General features: G+C 42.0%; 1 protein-coding gene and 1 non-coding gene across 2 annotated transcripts; one reads left to right on the top strand and one right to left on the bottom strand.

Moving 5' to 3' along the window:
- Positions 1 to 10802: 10802 nt before the first annotated feature.
- LOC117761117 (U6 snRNA-associated Sm-like protein LSm3) lies at positions 10803 to 13955 on the top strand. The gene is made up of 4 exons (XM_034584740.1): positions 10803 to 10885; positions 11988 to 12098; positions 12762 to 12857; positions 13045 to 13955. Exons 1-4 carry the CDS (start codon positions 10865 to 10867, stop codon positions 13123 to 13125), a joined length of 309 nt encoding a protein of 102 aa, XP_034440631.1. The 5' UTR covers positions 10803 to 10864; the 3' UTR covers positions 13126 to 13955.
- A 2887-nt stretch (positions 13956 to 16842) lies between these two features.
- trnaq-uug lies at positions 16843 to 16914 on the bottom strand. The gene has a single exon. It is a non-coding gene; the product is annotated as a tRNA-Gln (tRNA).
- Between the last annotated feature and the right edge of the window lie 1174 nt (positions 16915 to 18088).

Raw genomic sequence — 18088 nt, 5'->3', positions numbered from 1 at the left:
AACTGCAGAACAGATTTACATGAAACTTAGTTGAAGGATGGAACATGGACCAAGAAAGAAGCCGTTCAATTTTCACCTATTTCCAGTCCCCAATTAATATATACAAATATCAGGCTATTTAGAAGACTGATCTCTTTAAGTGTGTATTTCCATTGAATTTAAGGTTGACTGTTGGGCCTTGGTTACTGATTGTCCTAAACTGGGGTGGCAGCTGCAAACTGCCCTTGTATAACATTGCTCCATATATTCGTATTTAAAGGGACATTTTTCCTTATCATCTTGCAGCATCTGCCACATCTGCCTCTCTAGGTCTGTTCTTCATCTTAGATCATGAGATATTCTTATATTAGTTGTTATATATAACATATATATTGTTATATTTGTCCACAGTTTACCCTCTAGTGGACCTTGCTGATAGATCTGTGATGCAACTGCAAAATTGTAGCAGCACCAACATTTACCTCCTCTCTCACTTTCCGCCTCAGTCCTGTTCTGTGTATGTAGCTCTGTGAAAACCAGCAGCTAAACATGTGGTTTATAGTTGCAGTATTTTTCACACACACACACACACACACACACACACACACACACACACACACACACACACACACACACACACACACACACACACACACTCTTCTAGTTCTCTCTTAGTGAGGAAACTCATTGCCGTATTGTGTCACCCTAATCTTAACCATCACAGCTTAATGCAAAACCATTTCTCCTCATCACGTTATCACAACCACACTGAGCCGCGCCTGAGACTCACACCTTTTCTGGGGTTTCGCCTATTTTCTCCACTCACTGTGCACCGGTCACAGCAAAGTGAAAATTATCTTTACCACAGTTTAAATCGCTTTAATATTATAACATTCATATATTTGCATCACTTTCTGTACCTGTTTCAAAGTAAAAGCCCTCTGCCTGTGACTGTGACACTTTGAGACTTTGCACAATCCAGTCTCTAGTGTTTACTTACAACCTATTGCACAATCCCTCCCCTGGTGCTTAAAGTCTTTTTTATATTTATATTTGCACAAATACACCTCAGCAAATTCCCTGTACCTTTAAACCTGCTGAGCAATAAATCCTGATTCTGATTCTCTGGGGTTTCTGTTGTCTGAGTCCATTCAGTTTTATTGTGATGCAACTGCAGGAGCTGAAGATGGAGGTAGCGTCCTGGCGTGTAGTTGGGTACATAGCTCTTTACTCTTATTTGAGGAAATACAGTAGTCATGACTGAAACCTCACACAGCCGCTCCACAGCAGACACGTCACTGTGGGAACAACTGACACATGCAAGAAGCAGAAGTCACACACTGCACACACACACACCCAGTGTGGCCCGGGTGTTAACCTGAACTAAACCTAATTCTAACCCCGACACCCTCCCTTTACCAAAATATCCTCAGTCCATAAGGTCTGTGCTCAGAATGCTTCTCAGAAAGATAAAAGTACGAGAACACACATACACACACTGCAGCTGTGGATCACGTGCATGTTTCTTACTTCAGTCTTTTTTCTGTTGGTTTTCACTTCAGCTTCTTCTGAACCTTTAGCACTGATGTGTTTGTGTAATTATCAGATTCTGTGGCCTCTGCTCTGCCTGGGAACAGTTTCAGTATCGTGCTGGTGAGCGACGGCAGCGAAGCTCCACACTGTAAATAACATGTTCCACTAAAATGCCACAGAATTTAGATTCTGTCGCAGCAGCAGTTCCCCACGGCTTTTTTAAGAAAAAATAATTAGAGGATCTACAAGAGGCACGCACACACGCACGCACACACACACGCACACGCACACACACACACACACACACGCACTACAAAGTCTTTGATGAGGCAGGGCGGCAATTATCTGCACTGAAAGACAAAAATACCCACATGCTACTGAATCATCCCCAGTTCTTCTTCTGTTCTGTGAAAAAAAAACCCGCCTGAACTGAGCCGCAGCCTTCGGGAGAGGCCGAGTCACAGCTGTGCGACTACCGGCTGTTTCATTTCACAGGTTTCTTCGAATGCGTTGTTCCATCGCAGAGCAACAAAGGAGCCGACGGGCGGGTCCTTCTCCGGCCAACCTTTCCCAGGATGCATTGCGATAGAGAGCGGGTGTGGTTGTTCACACCCGTTCACCTTTATGTCCAAAATAACGCAGCAATGCATCGAAGGATATTTATTAAACTTGGCAGGAATATTTCTTGGGAAAAGCTACGATGCTTTTGTAAAGTTACTCAAGACGAGTGGATGCAGCTGCGTACGTTCTGAACGTTGTCTTGGTTTCAGAGGTTGAACTCCAGTTGAAACGCATTAAAAACCAAACTCGTTTTAATGTTATGTGAGGTTTAAGTTGTCCTAACATTTTCTCTCTGTCTGATGAAGGGACCTTGGCTACACAACACAGACACACTAACACCACAATGTGCTGCGGCAGGAAAACTGTTCTGCTTGTATAGCTCTGCAGGATTTAGCAAAGTGAAATCCACGACAGCGTGCCAACACTCGTTTCTCTTCCATTCCCCCTCTTCCGTCGTCGCTCTCTCCGTTTCTCTGTCTTCCCTCCCGCGGTTGTGATTCCAGGAGAAACGAGTCACGCGTCCTCGTGACGGAGATTAATAAAGTGATAATAAAAGCAGCGTCGACGTCGTTTATCACTTTTCAGCTTCTCTCCTCCCGCCGCAATAATCAACCCAGTGAGTGAGTCTGTAATGGGGGAAGAATACTTGATGACACACAGTCTTACTGTAAGTGCAGCAAGTCGAATCCAAACCCATTAGATAATGGAGCTAATGTTGTGATGGAGCGGATATAATGTGGTGCTCAGCTCCGGCTCCTTCGCGCAGTGAGGAATATAAAGAGTTGATTCCTGGATGGAAGCATTCAGATTTCATCGGCTAGAGAGCATCAACAATATTTAAAAACATCTAAATGTTGAGTTTTCCTCGTACAAACAGAGAGAAGTTGAATAAAAAGAGAAAATGTGTTGAGTTGGATGCAGCACAAACACACAGGAGGATGTTTGAAATGCCTCCTGTTCAGAACGATGGGATATATGCAGATTCCACCAGATACAAACAACTGCTCTGGGTCTAACAAGCTTGGTAATAAATGATCTGCTCATTCTGCAACTAGCTCCGCTGCTCTGGGAAAAATATTGCTGCTGTCAGATACGGATTTAATATATTCATCATGTGCAGACTCGTCTCTCTGTGGTGCTCGTCGGTCGACGTCTCTCCGGCTTTAACGAGGAGCTCGAGCCACGAATGGTCAGTGGAGTTTTTTTTTTTTATCAGTGCTCTGCCCCTTTGTTTGTAAAAAATAAAAATCCTGTATCCAACAAGCTGTGAGATAAATGACGCGTCAGGTTTAATACAGATAACTTCACAGCTGGAGAGATTGTGCTGCTGTCGTGTTGATGCACGACGGTCGTCAGATGAAAAGCAGACACTTGTAAAAAGTGTTACAGGTGGATGTTCGAGTTTGATTTTCCATCAGTATCTGTAACGTAGGCTGAAAAGAAAGATGGATGACGTGTCTCCACTTCCTGTCGTGCAGACATCTTGAAGCCAAGATTTTCCAGATACGGGTGCTGCCATCTTGTGCTGGTGATGTCATTTAGAGTCAGAGGCTGCACAGTAGCGATCAGCACACATGCTCGACCAATCGCGAGTCAGTCTCAGCCGTCACTCACGACGTTTCACCCAGTTTTTTATCCATCTAATCCAGGTAATGATCCGTCTGTCTGTGGCTTGTTTATCTATCACACTTAACTGTACATGATTTATGCCTGTATTACTCACCTCATCACACTCATTCAGTATTTATCTTCTTACAAAGCAGTTTATTTTTTACAGCCTTTATCCTGTTAACTGTCCTTTTACAGTCATATACAAATACTCTCACTTTATAATTTTAATATACTGCAGTGATTTGTATTCGTCAGTGGACATTGCACTGATGGCATCGTTGTTTTCTTGCTCTGTTTGCCTTAGAATTTCCCTCAGGGGACAAATAAAGTTTTTATAAATTGAATTGAACATGTGTATTATTAAGGGCTCAAGTACGGAATCGAATTTTGTGCAATTTGGACACGTGATACGTTCAATAGCTTCACTGAACTTTGAAGAAACCCGTGAACAGCTCTATGTGCAGCAGCGGTGGCTTCAGGTCTTCACTCGCTCAGTCACTGCAGGTTTCCAGATCGAACGCTGCCACCAGCATCACCACAGCCCAAACGAACTAAAACAGGCAGGTTCAGAACGACAACGCTTGTATTCACTAAAAAGTAAGATAACAATCTTGATGAGGTACATAAATGGCAGCATTTACAATTTGCCACTTCATGCATCTTGGCCAAATCCATCTATAAAGTGGAATTGACTATGTGTGCATGTTTGAACTGATACAAGGAGCCGAGCAGAGGAGAAGGTGTGAAGCCGTGGAAGATGGAGATCGGTTCTGCAGCTGCTGGCTCAGATACGTCGTCTGTACAGTAAATAGAGTGAATAATTCAACCCACAGCCGCGTGCCTCCTCTGCACACATCGTGTATTACGTTAAACCTAAACACATAAACATGTCTGTGTGAGAACAGGTGCGACCCTGTGCTCCTCTGTTTCTGTCCGTGCACACAGATTGTAACGTGCGCGTGGAAATTCACATGCATTTCCTTCTGCCCCATTGACTTTGGCTTCATCCATAATTAAATCTCTATAAATCAGGCTGTCAGTGCGTAATGTGAAGGCCTGAATGACATTTTAATGATTGTGGGGCTATTCTGGGGTCAGACCCGGCTAACAGGTACAAGCTTTCATCCCTCATTCTCAGCAATTAATTATTCTTCATCTATACCCTCCTCCTCCTCTGCTTCTCCGTCTCTCATCTCTCGGCACCTCTTCTGCTTGACACAGTATTTTTAGACGCTTGCATGGAATTTAAATCCTTTAAGAACAAGAGGAGATGTGATTTTAAACGTATAAAGAAAAACAGCAGTGAGGAAAACCCCGTCTCCAAATGATATTTATCTACGACTAAAACAAGAAAATTGGCTATAGATCGTTTTCCACTGGTCACGTGATATGAACGACCTTCTTCTTCTTCTTCTTCTTCTTCTTCTTCTTCTTCTTCTTCTTCTTCTTCTTCTTCTTCTTCTTCTTCTTCTTCTTCTTCTTCGTAAACTTCTCCTTGTGCGCTGACATGTGATATTTGTACGTCATAATAAGATGAAAATAGCTTGTTATTGAATGAAAATTCTCATACATACATGTTATTTATAAGAATAAAACTTTGCAAAGTATAATGTGATTTTTTTTTCTGACGTGGCAGCAATAAGCTCCATCAAAACATTACACAGTTGTGAGTGTTAATATTGTGTTGCTTAATTGCGTTTTAATTTTCTTTGAATGAAAACAGCTTGAAGCTTTTGGTGACAGTTCTCCTACGAATACAAAGACGCACTCACAACCAGTTAAATAGATTTTGAACAGAACCTTGTTGCGGTGGTGACAGAGTGTGTTGGAGGTGCGATGACGCAGCCGAGCAGACGGTGAGTCTGAGTCCAGACCGAGCTGAGACAAAGACGCCGGTGGACAGACAGATGCTGGTATCACAGCTCTCAGGCCTGACGCTCTTTATTTTTAGGTTTGGGAGGAAGTTGCCAGCAGGATGTTGCGATTGGAAGCCGCCAAATTTTTCCAACGGCATGTTGTTATGTCATTTCTCTGGACTCAGATCTGCTGCCATCGGGCTCTGACGACTGAAAGTGTGAACGTACATTGAGATCTGTTTGATCCAACTCGTTAATATTGATTATTATAGCTTTTAACGTACTTTTATTCTACTGCATTCCCTGGTTTTACCTCATTCTAGTTGTTATTATTGTAATGAGTGTTTTTACCGGAGGTGTGTTGCTCAAGGGCACCTCAGTTTGCCACTAAAGAAAGTGCAGTGCCTCAGTTCCCTGCACAGATTCATCCTGTTCGTCTGGGAATCAAACTGCCAACCTTTCAGTCCCAGGCTCCTCTAACCTTCTGTAACCTCTGAACATGGCCGTCAACATGAAGTTCCCTCAAAACTGATTTTCTATTAAAGTATTAAAATCCAGCTGTCATCCAAACCATCAGCGCTTTGTAAACGTGCACTTTACTGACATCACGTCACATCGCTTCCTCTCTGCAGTCGTCACAACGAGAAGCTGGACGGAGCATGTGACCTGGTGTCCTTTTAAAAAAGTCATAATATTTAATTAGGTCCCATCAATCAGTCTGTCAGGAGCGGAGCCTTGTTTTAAACAGAGGTGCCTCATTTCAGAGGAGAACCTCTCAGTCGACCTCCCAGAGGCTCGGAGGGAAAGTCACAGGACGGAAAACACGACGTTTAGTTTTTCATGGTTCACTTTATTAACCTGACACGTCTAAATCACGACATAGTGCATTGTGGGTAAACGACAGGGGTAAACAATTTTCCAATATAGTGACGAATACGTGCAAAAAGCAGGAATGACTCAGAAAGACTTCAACTCCTCAGAGATGTGTCAGCGTCAGCAGGAAAACACAAATCACAAATGTCTTGAGCCGAACTGAAACCAGGATGTGGGGATGGAAGAATAATTAAAGTCGAGGGAAACTTTAAAATGACGAATTTCCCACAAATAAAACGCATTAAAAAAGTTATTGTTGTGTCCCGCAGCAAAAGGGATTGAAAACAGGCCAGAAGCGAGAGAGGAAGAGGATTCAGCCTGAAACAGAAATTCATCTCCTCTGAGGACGTCTTCTCTCCTGACACCTCGAACACATCAACTTACCTGACGACTGTGAACTTCTTTACCTGATCTCCAACACTGTCTAACATCTTACTACTTACATTGAATCGTCCTGTTTTGAAGCTTTAGTGTTTTCCCTCAGTTGTTAAATCATAGTAGCGTCTTTTGGTATATTTATATTTGACCCATGACCTCTGTCACGTCTTTTTCTCTCTTTATACCATTTTAATAAAAAATTTCCTTCTGTGAAATAATTCTAAATACCCTCAAAAAACTTATTCTGCCTAAAACAGTGACTTTATGCATTTTAATTACAAGTTATTTGATTTATTCGACTCAAAATGATAGAAAACACTTTAATTTAATTAATGTGACCTTTTACATTGAACCTGTTATAAAGCTACACGGAAATTTAATTAAATTGAAATACATAAAGTCAATAATGAAGTTTTTGAGAGTATTTGGCATTTAACTGTATTTTAGGAGACGACAGTACATTGGTTTATAGATGGAACTCAACTCAACTCAACACTGACCTCCTGTGGTCACAGATTAGAATACAGCTGACTGATTTTCAACAGTAAATCAGTTTTCAAAAAGTGTTAAAAACATAAATATTAAGTCGACGGTAAAATTTTACATTTTTAAAAACAAATTTGCTTATCGGTAATTATTGTTATTGTGAAATTGCCATTTTGCTACTTTCTGAAAAATATATATGTGAGTGTTTTCATTTTTTCATTTATTGTGAATATATAAATGACTAATAGTTTGTCACTGCCCTTTGTTGTACATCACACTGTGTTATCGTCATGTTTCAGTTATGTTTACAGTTCTGCCTCTTCTCTCTTGGTTTAATATATAATCTTCACCCTATTTCCACATCTCATGTCGTGAAGGTTTTATCTCAGCGCCCTCGGTTTACTGCCCTCGTCCGGCCGCCATGTTGACTCGCCACAGTCGTAAACATCGTATCCGTCCGTCTCCCGGTACAATTTATACTCTCGAGTTCTCGTGTCTCACTATAGAACCGGGTCATTGTTACCAGATAAACACTGATGGTTTATTTATTCATTTAGAGGACTGTTATTTATGATCGTATGAACTTCGGTGCAGATCGGTTAACGAACTGGATGAGGTCAATTTCAATGTGGTTTCATCAGGGGCCTTGACGGAGGTTTGTTCTTCTAATTTGCCGTATTTATATAACAACAGTGTTGAATTTACTTTGTGATCTACAGGAAAAGTTGAGTAATTACACAAGAGGCTAAATAAATAGACTCTTAAGCTGTTAAAACATATATAAACAAAGCTTTACAAGAGGGTTGATTGTTAAATTTACTTTAGCAAAGTTTAAAACATTTAGTTTTTCCTTCCACAAAACCACAAGTTACTTAATCCTCGGTCACCAACACTGAAAGATTCGAATCAGTTCTACAGACGACGTGTTAAAATGACTCGATGAGAATTTATTAGTGTAGAAGCAACACATTCAGACACTTTTCAACAAAACACTAACAGAAAAATAATATTTAATATATTTCTTTATTTGTTTTTAAGCTGAGGTCAAAGCTCAAGAAACATTCTACACGTGACACAAAACATTTGAGAGTTCAAGTTTTTAAAAGTGAAATCCCTTTATTCACCTGCACATTCTCATTGTTACACTTTAAATCTCATCACCTGTGAAAATATCCCAATCAGGTGATGGTGAAGATATTTGTGTTTGAACCGGAGGTAATTTGGTGGAAAAGATCAAACAAGTGAACCGGTGACGACATCTCTTATCTTCCTGCTGTTGGGCGCCATCTAGTGGTCAGTCTCTCCCTTGCTGGACCCTGCAGGACGTGATGATGGAGCAGAGAGAGAAGAGGTGAAGAAGATGGAGGCAGATATTATCATTATCATTATTATTACAGTCTTGGTGTTATCGCACCATCTTCCCCTTGTTGGTGTTTCGTCTGATTCTGTTTTAAAACGTGACAAACGCCTCTGACAGCTGCAGAACGTGTGTGTAAAGAGTCTATATGTAAAGTTTCTCATATGTAAACATGCACATTGATAACTAGCGAGTCTGTGGGGTTCTGTATGTGAAAAGATCAAAGCAGATGTGCACAATATGTTGTACTTATTTTAAACACTTCAAAGCAACACTGTGGAACTTCTGCTGAGTAACAGCGCCCCCTGTCGCCACACAGGGGGATTAATTCTGTTGACCTTCGTGTCTGAGCTTGTTGGCTGGAGCTCTGATTGTGTCACTGGATATTACCCATGATCCCCTGCTTCCTGAACCAGGAGAGTTGTGAAATACACAAATTGAATTCTTCGTGTTTTAACAGTTTCCTGCTGAATATCGGAGATAAACTCTGGTTTTTAATAACTTCAGAGTGTTTTTAACTGATCCACAGTTCAGCTTCACTCTTCAAGTGGAGCTGATTGTGACGGTTGAAGCTGTGACTCTGAGTCAGTTCTTCTCACAGGAGATCGAACCCACTCACCAGAGTCACAGAGAAACATTCTCCATGTTCACACCCAAACATCAAACTGGTTTTAATGAAGCTGCTGAACTGGTTTTAATCAAGCTGCTGTCTCAAGGTGAACAAGTTGCACAGTGTTGCTCTTAGAGGAATCGAACCAGCGGCCCGGGAGCCACGTGTAGCAGGGATCTCTTCCACCACAGAGCCACGCTGCAGCTGAGGGTGGAATGGGTAAAGCCACTGCCCTGCTCTGCCTCTGGTCTGCACACACACCCAGTATGAAGCACTGGGCTGAGATGAGACAGGAGGCGCTCACACACACACACACACACACAGACACACACAGACACACACAGAATAAGACGTGTACACAGAGAAAGAGTGGAAGTACCACGTGTTCTCTGTAGAACCCCATGATGACGTGGCTGGGTGAGGGACGCACTCCAAACCATTCACTGCATGAAGACAGCTTCTATTAGTGAAGCCAAAGTGTCTCGATCGCCACCTGGTGGCTGGCAGCAGGATAGGTCATATATGCCGCCTCCTCCATGTTAGTGGATAAGACATTTACCAAACTAAAAACATTAAAGTACACGATAAAGAATTGTTTCTCAAGATGACACAACATGGACATAACAGGGACACAACATGGACATAACAGGGACACAACATGGACATAACAGGGACACAACATGGACATAACAGGGACACAACATGGACATAACAAGGACTCACTATGGACATAACAAGGACTCACTATGGACATGACCTAGACACAACATGGAGTCAACGTGTACACAACACCGACACACAAACCTGCTGAACCTGATCACGTGTCTGTCCACGCGAAGTGAAGTTCAATGAAAACAGAGACATTTTATTATGGTGAAATGAAAACTCACCGCTGCTCAGTTTGTTCCGCTGCGTCGAGTGGGGACGTGGAGGAAAGAACTGGAACACGGGAGGAGGAGGAGGAGGAGGAGAGAAGGGGAGGAGGAGAGAAGGAGAGGAGGAGAGAAGGAGAGAGGGAGAGAGGAGGTGAGTGGTACAGGATCACACTGCGGGTTGCCAGGTTTGCTCTTATCCCGCGCTACTACTCGATACCCTGAAGTACTCCTCCCCCTGAAGCATAATCTTCAATCCGGATACATTTTATTTTGCACAGTATCAAGTAAAAGTACTCATAATAATAAAATAATAAAAACAGTGTTGACAAAGTGCTTTGACAGCAAAGCAAGAAAAGTAAATATAAGACCAGGAGGCCAGACAACCAGGCTCCTGTGGTTAGTGTTCAAGTTAAATGAATAAATACAGAGCAGCTATGTCACATGAAACATAATAACACAGTAATATGACAATAAAAATACATGAACAAGTAAAATAAGCAAGTTTATAAAATTGGATTTTAAGAAGAATGATTTAAAATAAGTTAAAGAAATACTAATAAATGATTAATAGGCAAATTAATAAAAATAAATGTTACACAATAGTGTGTCTGTGTCCATGTGAACACGCGTTGACCAGAAGTAAACACACAGTATTTACAACACGATATTTGCACGTGTCCGTTTCCCCCTGCAGTGAAAGCGCGTGACGTCAGCGGACCTGGCAACCCGCGCAGACTCAAACATCATGGCGGACGAGGTGGAGCAGGTTCGTGCAGCCGCGGCTCGTTTCACGTGTTTTATTCCCACTCAGCGTTTGAACGCGAACCCGTAGACGGTGTACAAGGACGCGTCGTTGCGTGTTGTTGCTGTTGTGTGTTTGTTGTGTCCCGTTGTGGGTCGTTGCTCCGGTAACAGCCCGCCGAGGCCTAGCACACAAGCTAGCCGAGTTAGCATGGTTAGCGTGTGATGCTAAGGTTTGAATTAAACAACGTGTTCGCTGAGTTCAGCTGCACGTGAAACTCAACGTGTTGGAGGTTAAAGGTGTAAAGAGACTGAAACATGTCAGAGTTAGTTAGATCTCTGCTGCTGTGGTTAACTACTGACGAGTTAACTAACTAGTCTGACTAGTTATAAGTCACAGACACATGGAGAGATGAGTACAGATAGATCATTGGTCTATAGACACATCAATACTCTGTGTGTGTGTATATATATATATATATACACACATACACATATATATATATATACATATATATATATACACTATATAGGTATAGACACATAGATAATCTGTGTGTATTGATAGACAGATCGATCATTTGTCTCTATAGATAAACACATTCATTCATCACGGGGGGGGGGGGATGTTTATACATTAAAAAAATTAAACAAAAAGTAATTGGAATTCTAATTATGAAAGATATTCAATAGAAATCTGTGCAGTTTGTGTTTAATTGAAAAAAATTGTTTCCACATGTGCCAGGAAATTAAATAAAACTATTATTACATTGTTTATGTTTTCATTATTTTAAGGAAAGAGAGGAAGTACCTTAGTTTTGTATAATGTTAATAATGAAGTGAATACTTGAGAATCTGAATCATGTTTATTACCGACTAGGAGCAGGAACTAAAAGTACAAGAGGAATAAGTGAAAAAGTCACAAGTACAACATATGTACTTATTGTACAGAAGAAGATGTGCAAAGTGTACATGCGGTAGATTGTGTGTGTTTGTGTTAATGTTGTGTGTGTGGAGGGAGGAGTGGGCTGCCTTCTTACCTGCAGCTGTATGCACTTTCTTTCTGTAGTCGCTTGAATCTTTATCCGTCATTGGTGTAAAACTAATTATCCTTTGTTTTGCTGCAGCAACCGACAACCAACACGGTGGAGGAGCCGCTGGATCTGATCCGACTGAGTCTCGATGAGCGAATCTACGTGAAGATGAGGAACGACCGGGAGCTGCGTGGCCGACTGCACGTGAGCTACACTCACACGCTTACATCTGCGCTGAGTGATCTGATCACAAGTGTGAACTTACCCAAGATGCATTGAGGACACACTAGTGATCGGGAGTTGGTCTGAGACACGTGTCCACATTCTTTTTGCTGTGTGAGCACAAATGTGTCCTGAGCCACAGATAAAGGATCATCTACTCATCTGTTGTCCTCTGATCTGTCACAATGAATTCAACCTTTACTTTACACTTCTCATTGTTTCATACATTGATTTATTTGTGGCCACAATATCAACACAAACAACCACATATTGATTTCTTTTTTCCCCAAATGTGTAAAATCTTGAGGTTACGTTCCTACTTGTTTGCATGTGGAGCAGGAAAATAAGATCCGATCACAAGGAGACACATTCAAGACTCATTCTAATATCAGGTGTGACATAGAGACATAGAGACATTGAGCTGTCCAGATGTGATCAGACCTCTCAGGACAGATGTTGATAACACATCTGAACAGAGCCAGTGTTGTAGGTTGTGTGTCAGCACGGCCTCCAGACACCTCCTGTAAATAAGTGTTTTTGTTGCTTCTGGGGAATTCCTGGTGAATTCCTGGTGAATTCCTGTCTTGCAAACATTTGTTTGTGTTCTCCCTTCTCATAGTCCTGGTTGTGTGTTTCTGTTTCCAGGCGTACGATCAGCATCTGAACATGATCCTGGGTGACGTGGAGGAGACGGTGACGACGGTGGAGATCGACGAGGAGACGTACGAAGAACTTTACAAGGTACGACACAGACCTGTTCACCTGAGACGCTGCAGTGATGTTGCCTTCCTGTTCACAAGTAGCATCTCAAATCCATTCTCTAGTTTTAGAACCTGAACGGTGGTTCTGAGGTTTTGGACTTTTATAATAAAGCAATAGATAAAAACTGAAATATAAGCATTAATAAATGTTTTTGTTTCCTTTTCAGTCGACCAAGAGGAACATCCCCATGTTGTTTGTGAGAGGAGACGGCGTGGTGCTCGTAGCTCCGCCTCTCAGGGTGGGCTAACCTTGAGCGTTTCCTGGTGTGGACGAGCGGCGGTGACAGCTGAGAAGTTTCTCACCCTGAGGAGGGAGGGGGGGGGCTGTCCTGACGAGCTGAACCAGGGCGAAGGTTAAAACATCGTCTGTGGTTCAGACTGTCGACAACACCGACCTCTAATTCTACGTTCAACACTCGAGGGTCAGAAACTTTGCAGGTTTTTAAAACTTCCCTGTGTGAAGCTGCAAAGATATAAAACACAACAGAGAAAGAGGATTTTTGATTTGGACTTAAATGAGCTTCTTTCTTTTTCTTTTATGTGGGTGTTTTGTTATCAAATCGGTTTCGGGGACGTGGTGATTTCAGGCCACCTTTTCTCAGGATACTTCATTTGGTTTCTGAATCGCCTCAGTTTTATTTTTTAAACCAGAACAATTGAATATTATTTTTAAACATTTCCAGAGGAATTAGTCGCCTCTTAATTCCTGTGGCTTTAAGTAAAAGATGGAAAAGTCTCATCCTGCCCTCAAATCGCTGAACTGCTCCATTAATGACGGAGTTCACTTGTAGCCTGATTTAAGTGCAAATAAAAAATAAAAGTGGTGCAGAAGAGTTTGATCATTTAGAAAATTATTCCTCCAGTTAAACTTCTGTGTCTCAAAGCTAAAGTCCTGCAGTTTCTCTAAAGCCCTGAACTGTGAATGTGGGGAAGTTGTTTGAGTTTCTTTTGGATGATTTTACGTTGAATCTTTTTATACATATTTTTGTAGCGTTGTGTTGGATGTGGCATCGTGGCTCAGATGTGTCAACTTTTGTTTTCGTTTTGGTTTTTGGTAAACTTGAATAAAAAAGATGATGAAAACAAGTCTCTGTTTGAAAATTTACACAAACTTCACCTGTAGCCAGATTGTTCTTTAAAATGTATTGAAGTTTATGTAAATCTGTATCACATTTTACACAATAAATTGAAGCAGTCAGACTACAATGGATTACAAAATTGAATAAAAACACCTTAAATTTTAAAAGTGAAGCACTAAGAACAGAAACGTCTAAATATAAATTACACTTCATTTGGTTCAACTGTAGTTTCTCATCTACTCCTGCAAACAGAACTTGTGACTCGATTCAGGTTGTTGCTGCATTATCCCAAAATATAACCCTAAAACTTTCCTAGTTTTAATTTATAGTATATATATATATATATTTTTTTTTAAAGTGACCTTTAATTAACTGACACAATCCAACTCAAATAGACTTCAGACTTTGCTTTCTGCGTAAAATCTTAATCTCAATTGTAACTAGGAACTTTTTTTTCATCTAGAATAAATAAAAAGTTTCCAGCTACAATTATACAATTTATTTACCTTTAAAATCTACATTTAAGTAAAACTGTTGAACAAATGTTGCGAAGATAGGAACTAAACACTTGTGCTGTTATGTTTGGACCGCTAGGTGGCAGTATAGATCTGATAAAGCAGCTGTGGTTAAACAAAGAAACATCAGGACTGAGGCTGAAAACACTACAATACTACACACACACACACACTTTTTCATTTAATAATTTGTCTGTTTAATTTATTATTTTTATTATGTTCTGTTATCTACCACACCTGCTCACCATAACTGCATAGAGACATTTCCCAGTGGTTTTAAAAGGCTGCAACAGCTTAAACTCTTCAGGAACGTTAACCTTCAGGAACATGAACCTTCCAGGACTTTACTGCTACAGAACAGGAAGTGTTCACGGAACCGAAAGCAGCAAACTGTCTCTTTGCGGCAGATAAAAACCAGGGATTCATGCACAGCCTCAGTACTTCCTGTTCTTGTATTTGACTCACTAACAAACCCAGAGGAGTTTCCTTACTGGGAACATGAGGCCTCACCGACTGTCTCAGCGCGTCACCATCATTCCCCGTCGTCACTGTACAGAAGTCCCTCCGAGGGACTGGGACTGTAACAGGACGGGACCTTAATGCAGTTTAATGAGGAGCTCAGCATCTTGTTGCCTCTAAATATTCCTAAATGAGGCCGTTCAGAAAATGACTTTACGTAACATTTGAGCCGGAAGACGACTGCCGGCGATATCCCGTCATCACGCCGAGGCTCCACCTCTCCACCATTATTATGATTTCTGTGAATCATATAACTGAAGGGTGATTTCTCTCATGCATCATTGCAGTCAGTGTCGTGCCACCAGTGTCTAAGGCTCCTTGATTCATTTCCCAGGACCGTCCTGTCTTTCTATGTTAAGTAACTGTGACTGAAAATATTGTTTCAAGACTTTTTTTTAAAAGAGACATCCTGAAGACGATGGAAGTATTCACCTGAGAGATGGCAAAGATGTTTTTGTACCAGAGAGCACATGTCTCCCCCGAGGCTAAAGTCCTATCTCGCATCTGAATGTCACAGGTTATTGTTTTGGGCCCATGTCCCATCCTTCCACCAAGTTTCCTGGAAATCCATCCAGCAGTTTTTGGAAGCATCTAAACAAACAAATCAAGGGACGAGGGCGAACACGTAACCATAAAAAATACCTTTCTGCACACGACACCATTATAAAAGACATGTTGACGCACCACTGTGCAGGAAGCACCAGGTCACACCATGAAGATATACATTTGTATAAACCTTCTCGGACACTAGATATGATATTTGCGTGTGATGTCATCTCAGTATAGCGTCAGCGGTCTGAGCCGGTGGGGTCTGGAAAACAGACCCGTGTCTTTGGCTGCACAACATGGAAGCAAAACCAGTCAGAGCGAACCTTTCCACTGGAGTGTCAGTGGAGCTGATGCCAAACAGGTTGAAGGACTCTGACGGCGTTAGGAAAGAGATTCTCTGGTCTGTTGAACTCTTTGGGCAGAACTCCAAACACTGTCAGATGTCAGAGTTCATCAGCCGGCGGTGGAGAGACGAAGTTGGAACTGGAGTATCTTACTGTATTAAGCACTAAAGTTGTTATTTAGTGTTAAATTATTGTAGTTGGGTTAGGTTTTATTTATCAAAAGTATCGGAAAAATACCAAATGATACCCAGCACTACTGAGTAGAGACCTGAAGACAACAGCTCCCAGGACAACAGGCTGGTTGATCAGAGCTTCTCTCTTTGGCTGTCACATATCACCTGTTTGCAATGTTCGGCACATTCCAGCAGTCGTACAAGTGTTGGCCGACAGAACTGTGCTCGAACATTATGTCATCCAATTCTCAGCAGCGGTTACCAAATAAATCTTTAATGACTTCGTGCTTCACATGCCTTTACACTTGTGTCAGAAATATTTCCTAATCACTCGAGCTCTGATGTGATGAGGCCACATCGCTCAGGATTCACACGCGGGCTAAAAATGTCTCTGATGTAGCTGAAGGTATTTAAATCTGCCCCTGTTGCTTTTCCCCTCAGCCGCCAACACCAACATCAACGCCAGCAACAAGACCAAGATTAGCCCAAGACCAACAGCCGAACCACCACAAACAACATCAACACCAAGACCATAACCAACACAAACATCAGGACCCAAGACCAACACCCGAACCACCACAAGCACCAAGACCAATATCTACGTCAGCAACATCCACCCCAAGACAAAGCCCCACTGGCCATTGTTCTCTCTCCCTGTGGAGCCTCCCTTCATGTGCAGTGAAGTGTGGTCTGATGGGATAGATTGTGAGTTTTGTTTCCCACACAGTTGATTTACAATTTGAGGCCCTATGCATGTGACGCTTCGCTGTCATGCAGATTCTTGGAAGGTTCCACCGAGGGTCGAACTCGGATCACTGGATTCAAAGTCCAGAGTGCTTACCATTACACCATGGAACCTGTTTGCAGGAACTACATGAAATCAGTCACACGCTTCTCATCTAATGCTCAGAAGTTAGATTAGATTCTCTGTTCTCAGTAGTTTGTCTCTGCTGTCAGAGAGTCCCTCGTCAAAGAGCTGCAGCCATCATTGTGTTGACAAGACGAGAGTTTACAACACAACCTGTGAGCAGTGTTACTTCTGACCGGACCGCACCGTCCGGCTCTTATTTTCCGTCCTTTGTGTTCGTGGACTATCTGGTCGATGACGAGAAGAACTGGAAACAGTCCCACACGATAGGTTTGTCACACGGTGAAGCTTTGTGCACAGGAATAACTGCTGACCGACGGACACACAGCACAGACGCAACCACAGACACACTAAGCCACAGAGACAGGCATGTGTTCTATATACCCAAAATAAACCAAATCAATTCTTGGAGTAACGTGTCCTTGAATGAGTTAAACACACACACACACACACACACACACACTGCTCCTGTCAAGGAGGCGTCAGGAATATCACTGACCTCCTACCGTCTACTGTCTATTTCTGTGTTTAACACTGAGCGCTGCAACAAACTTAGTGTTTGTATGTTTAACTTAATACTCGACTGTGATGAGCGTCTGTGGCGTCGGCCGGCTGCTGCTCTGCTTCTGCTGAAGTCCTGAACCGAGCGTTTGAAACTCATGACTCATTCTCTTCATCGTGAAACCACATCGACATTTTACACAATCAAAACAAACAATCAGTAATATTTTCCTTATCCGATGCTGGTGCAGTACGTGCGTGTGTGTTGGATATGTTACATCATCTTGGCAGAACATCATCTCAATACCACATCTCTACTCTCTGTGCTGCATCTGGAGAAATGCACTCGAGCTCATTGTCTGCAGATAAAGATGGATGACGCGTGTCCACGTCCGGCTGCTCTCCAGGAATGAGGCCAAAGTATCCCGAAAGCTGCCGTCTCGCAGACGATGTCATTTGGAGTCAGACTCAGCACAACATGACCCGGATATACTAAAGTGTCACATCTGCTCCGATTTCCTGTTTTATTTTGTTACTTATTACCCTTGAGTCTCATTTCAGATCTCCTTACTTCCTGTCCTCGCTGATTGAATGCCCCGCCCTCATTGGTCTCACCTGTTCCTCATTGGTTCTTCTATTTAAACCTCATCGCAAGTTTGTCTG

This window comes from Hippoglossus hippoglossus, chromosome 5 (assembly GCF_009819705.1).
Source record: "Hippoglossus hippoglossus isolate fHipHip1 chromosome 5, fHipHip1.pri, whole genome shotgun sequence".
NCBI lineage: Eukaryota > Metazoa > Chordata > Actinopteri > Pleuronectiformes > Pleuronectidae > Hippoglossus > Hippoglossus hippoglossus.
This window is presented reverse-complemented; position numbering and strand designations above follow the sequence as displayed.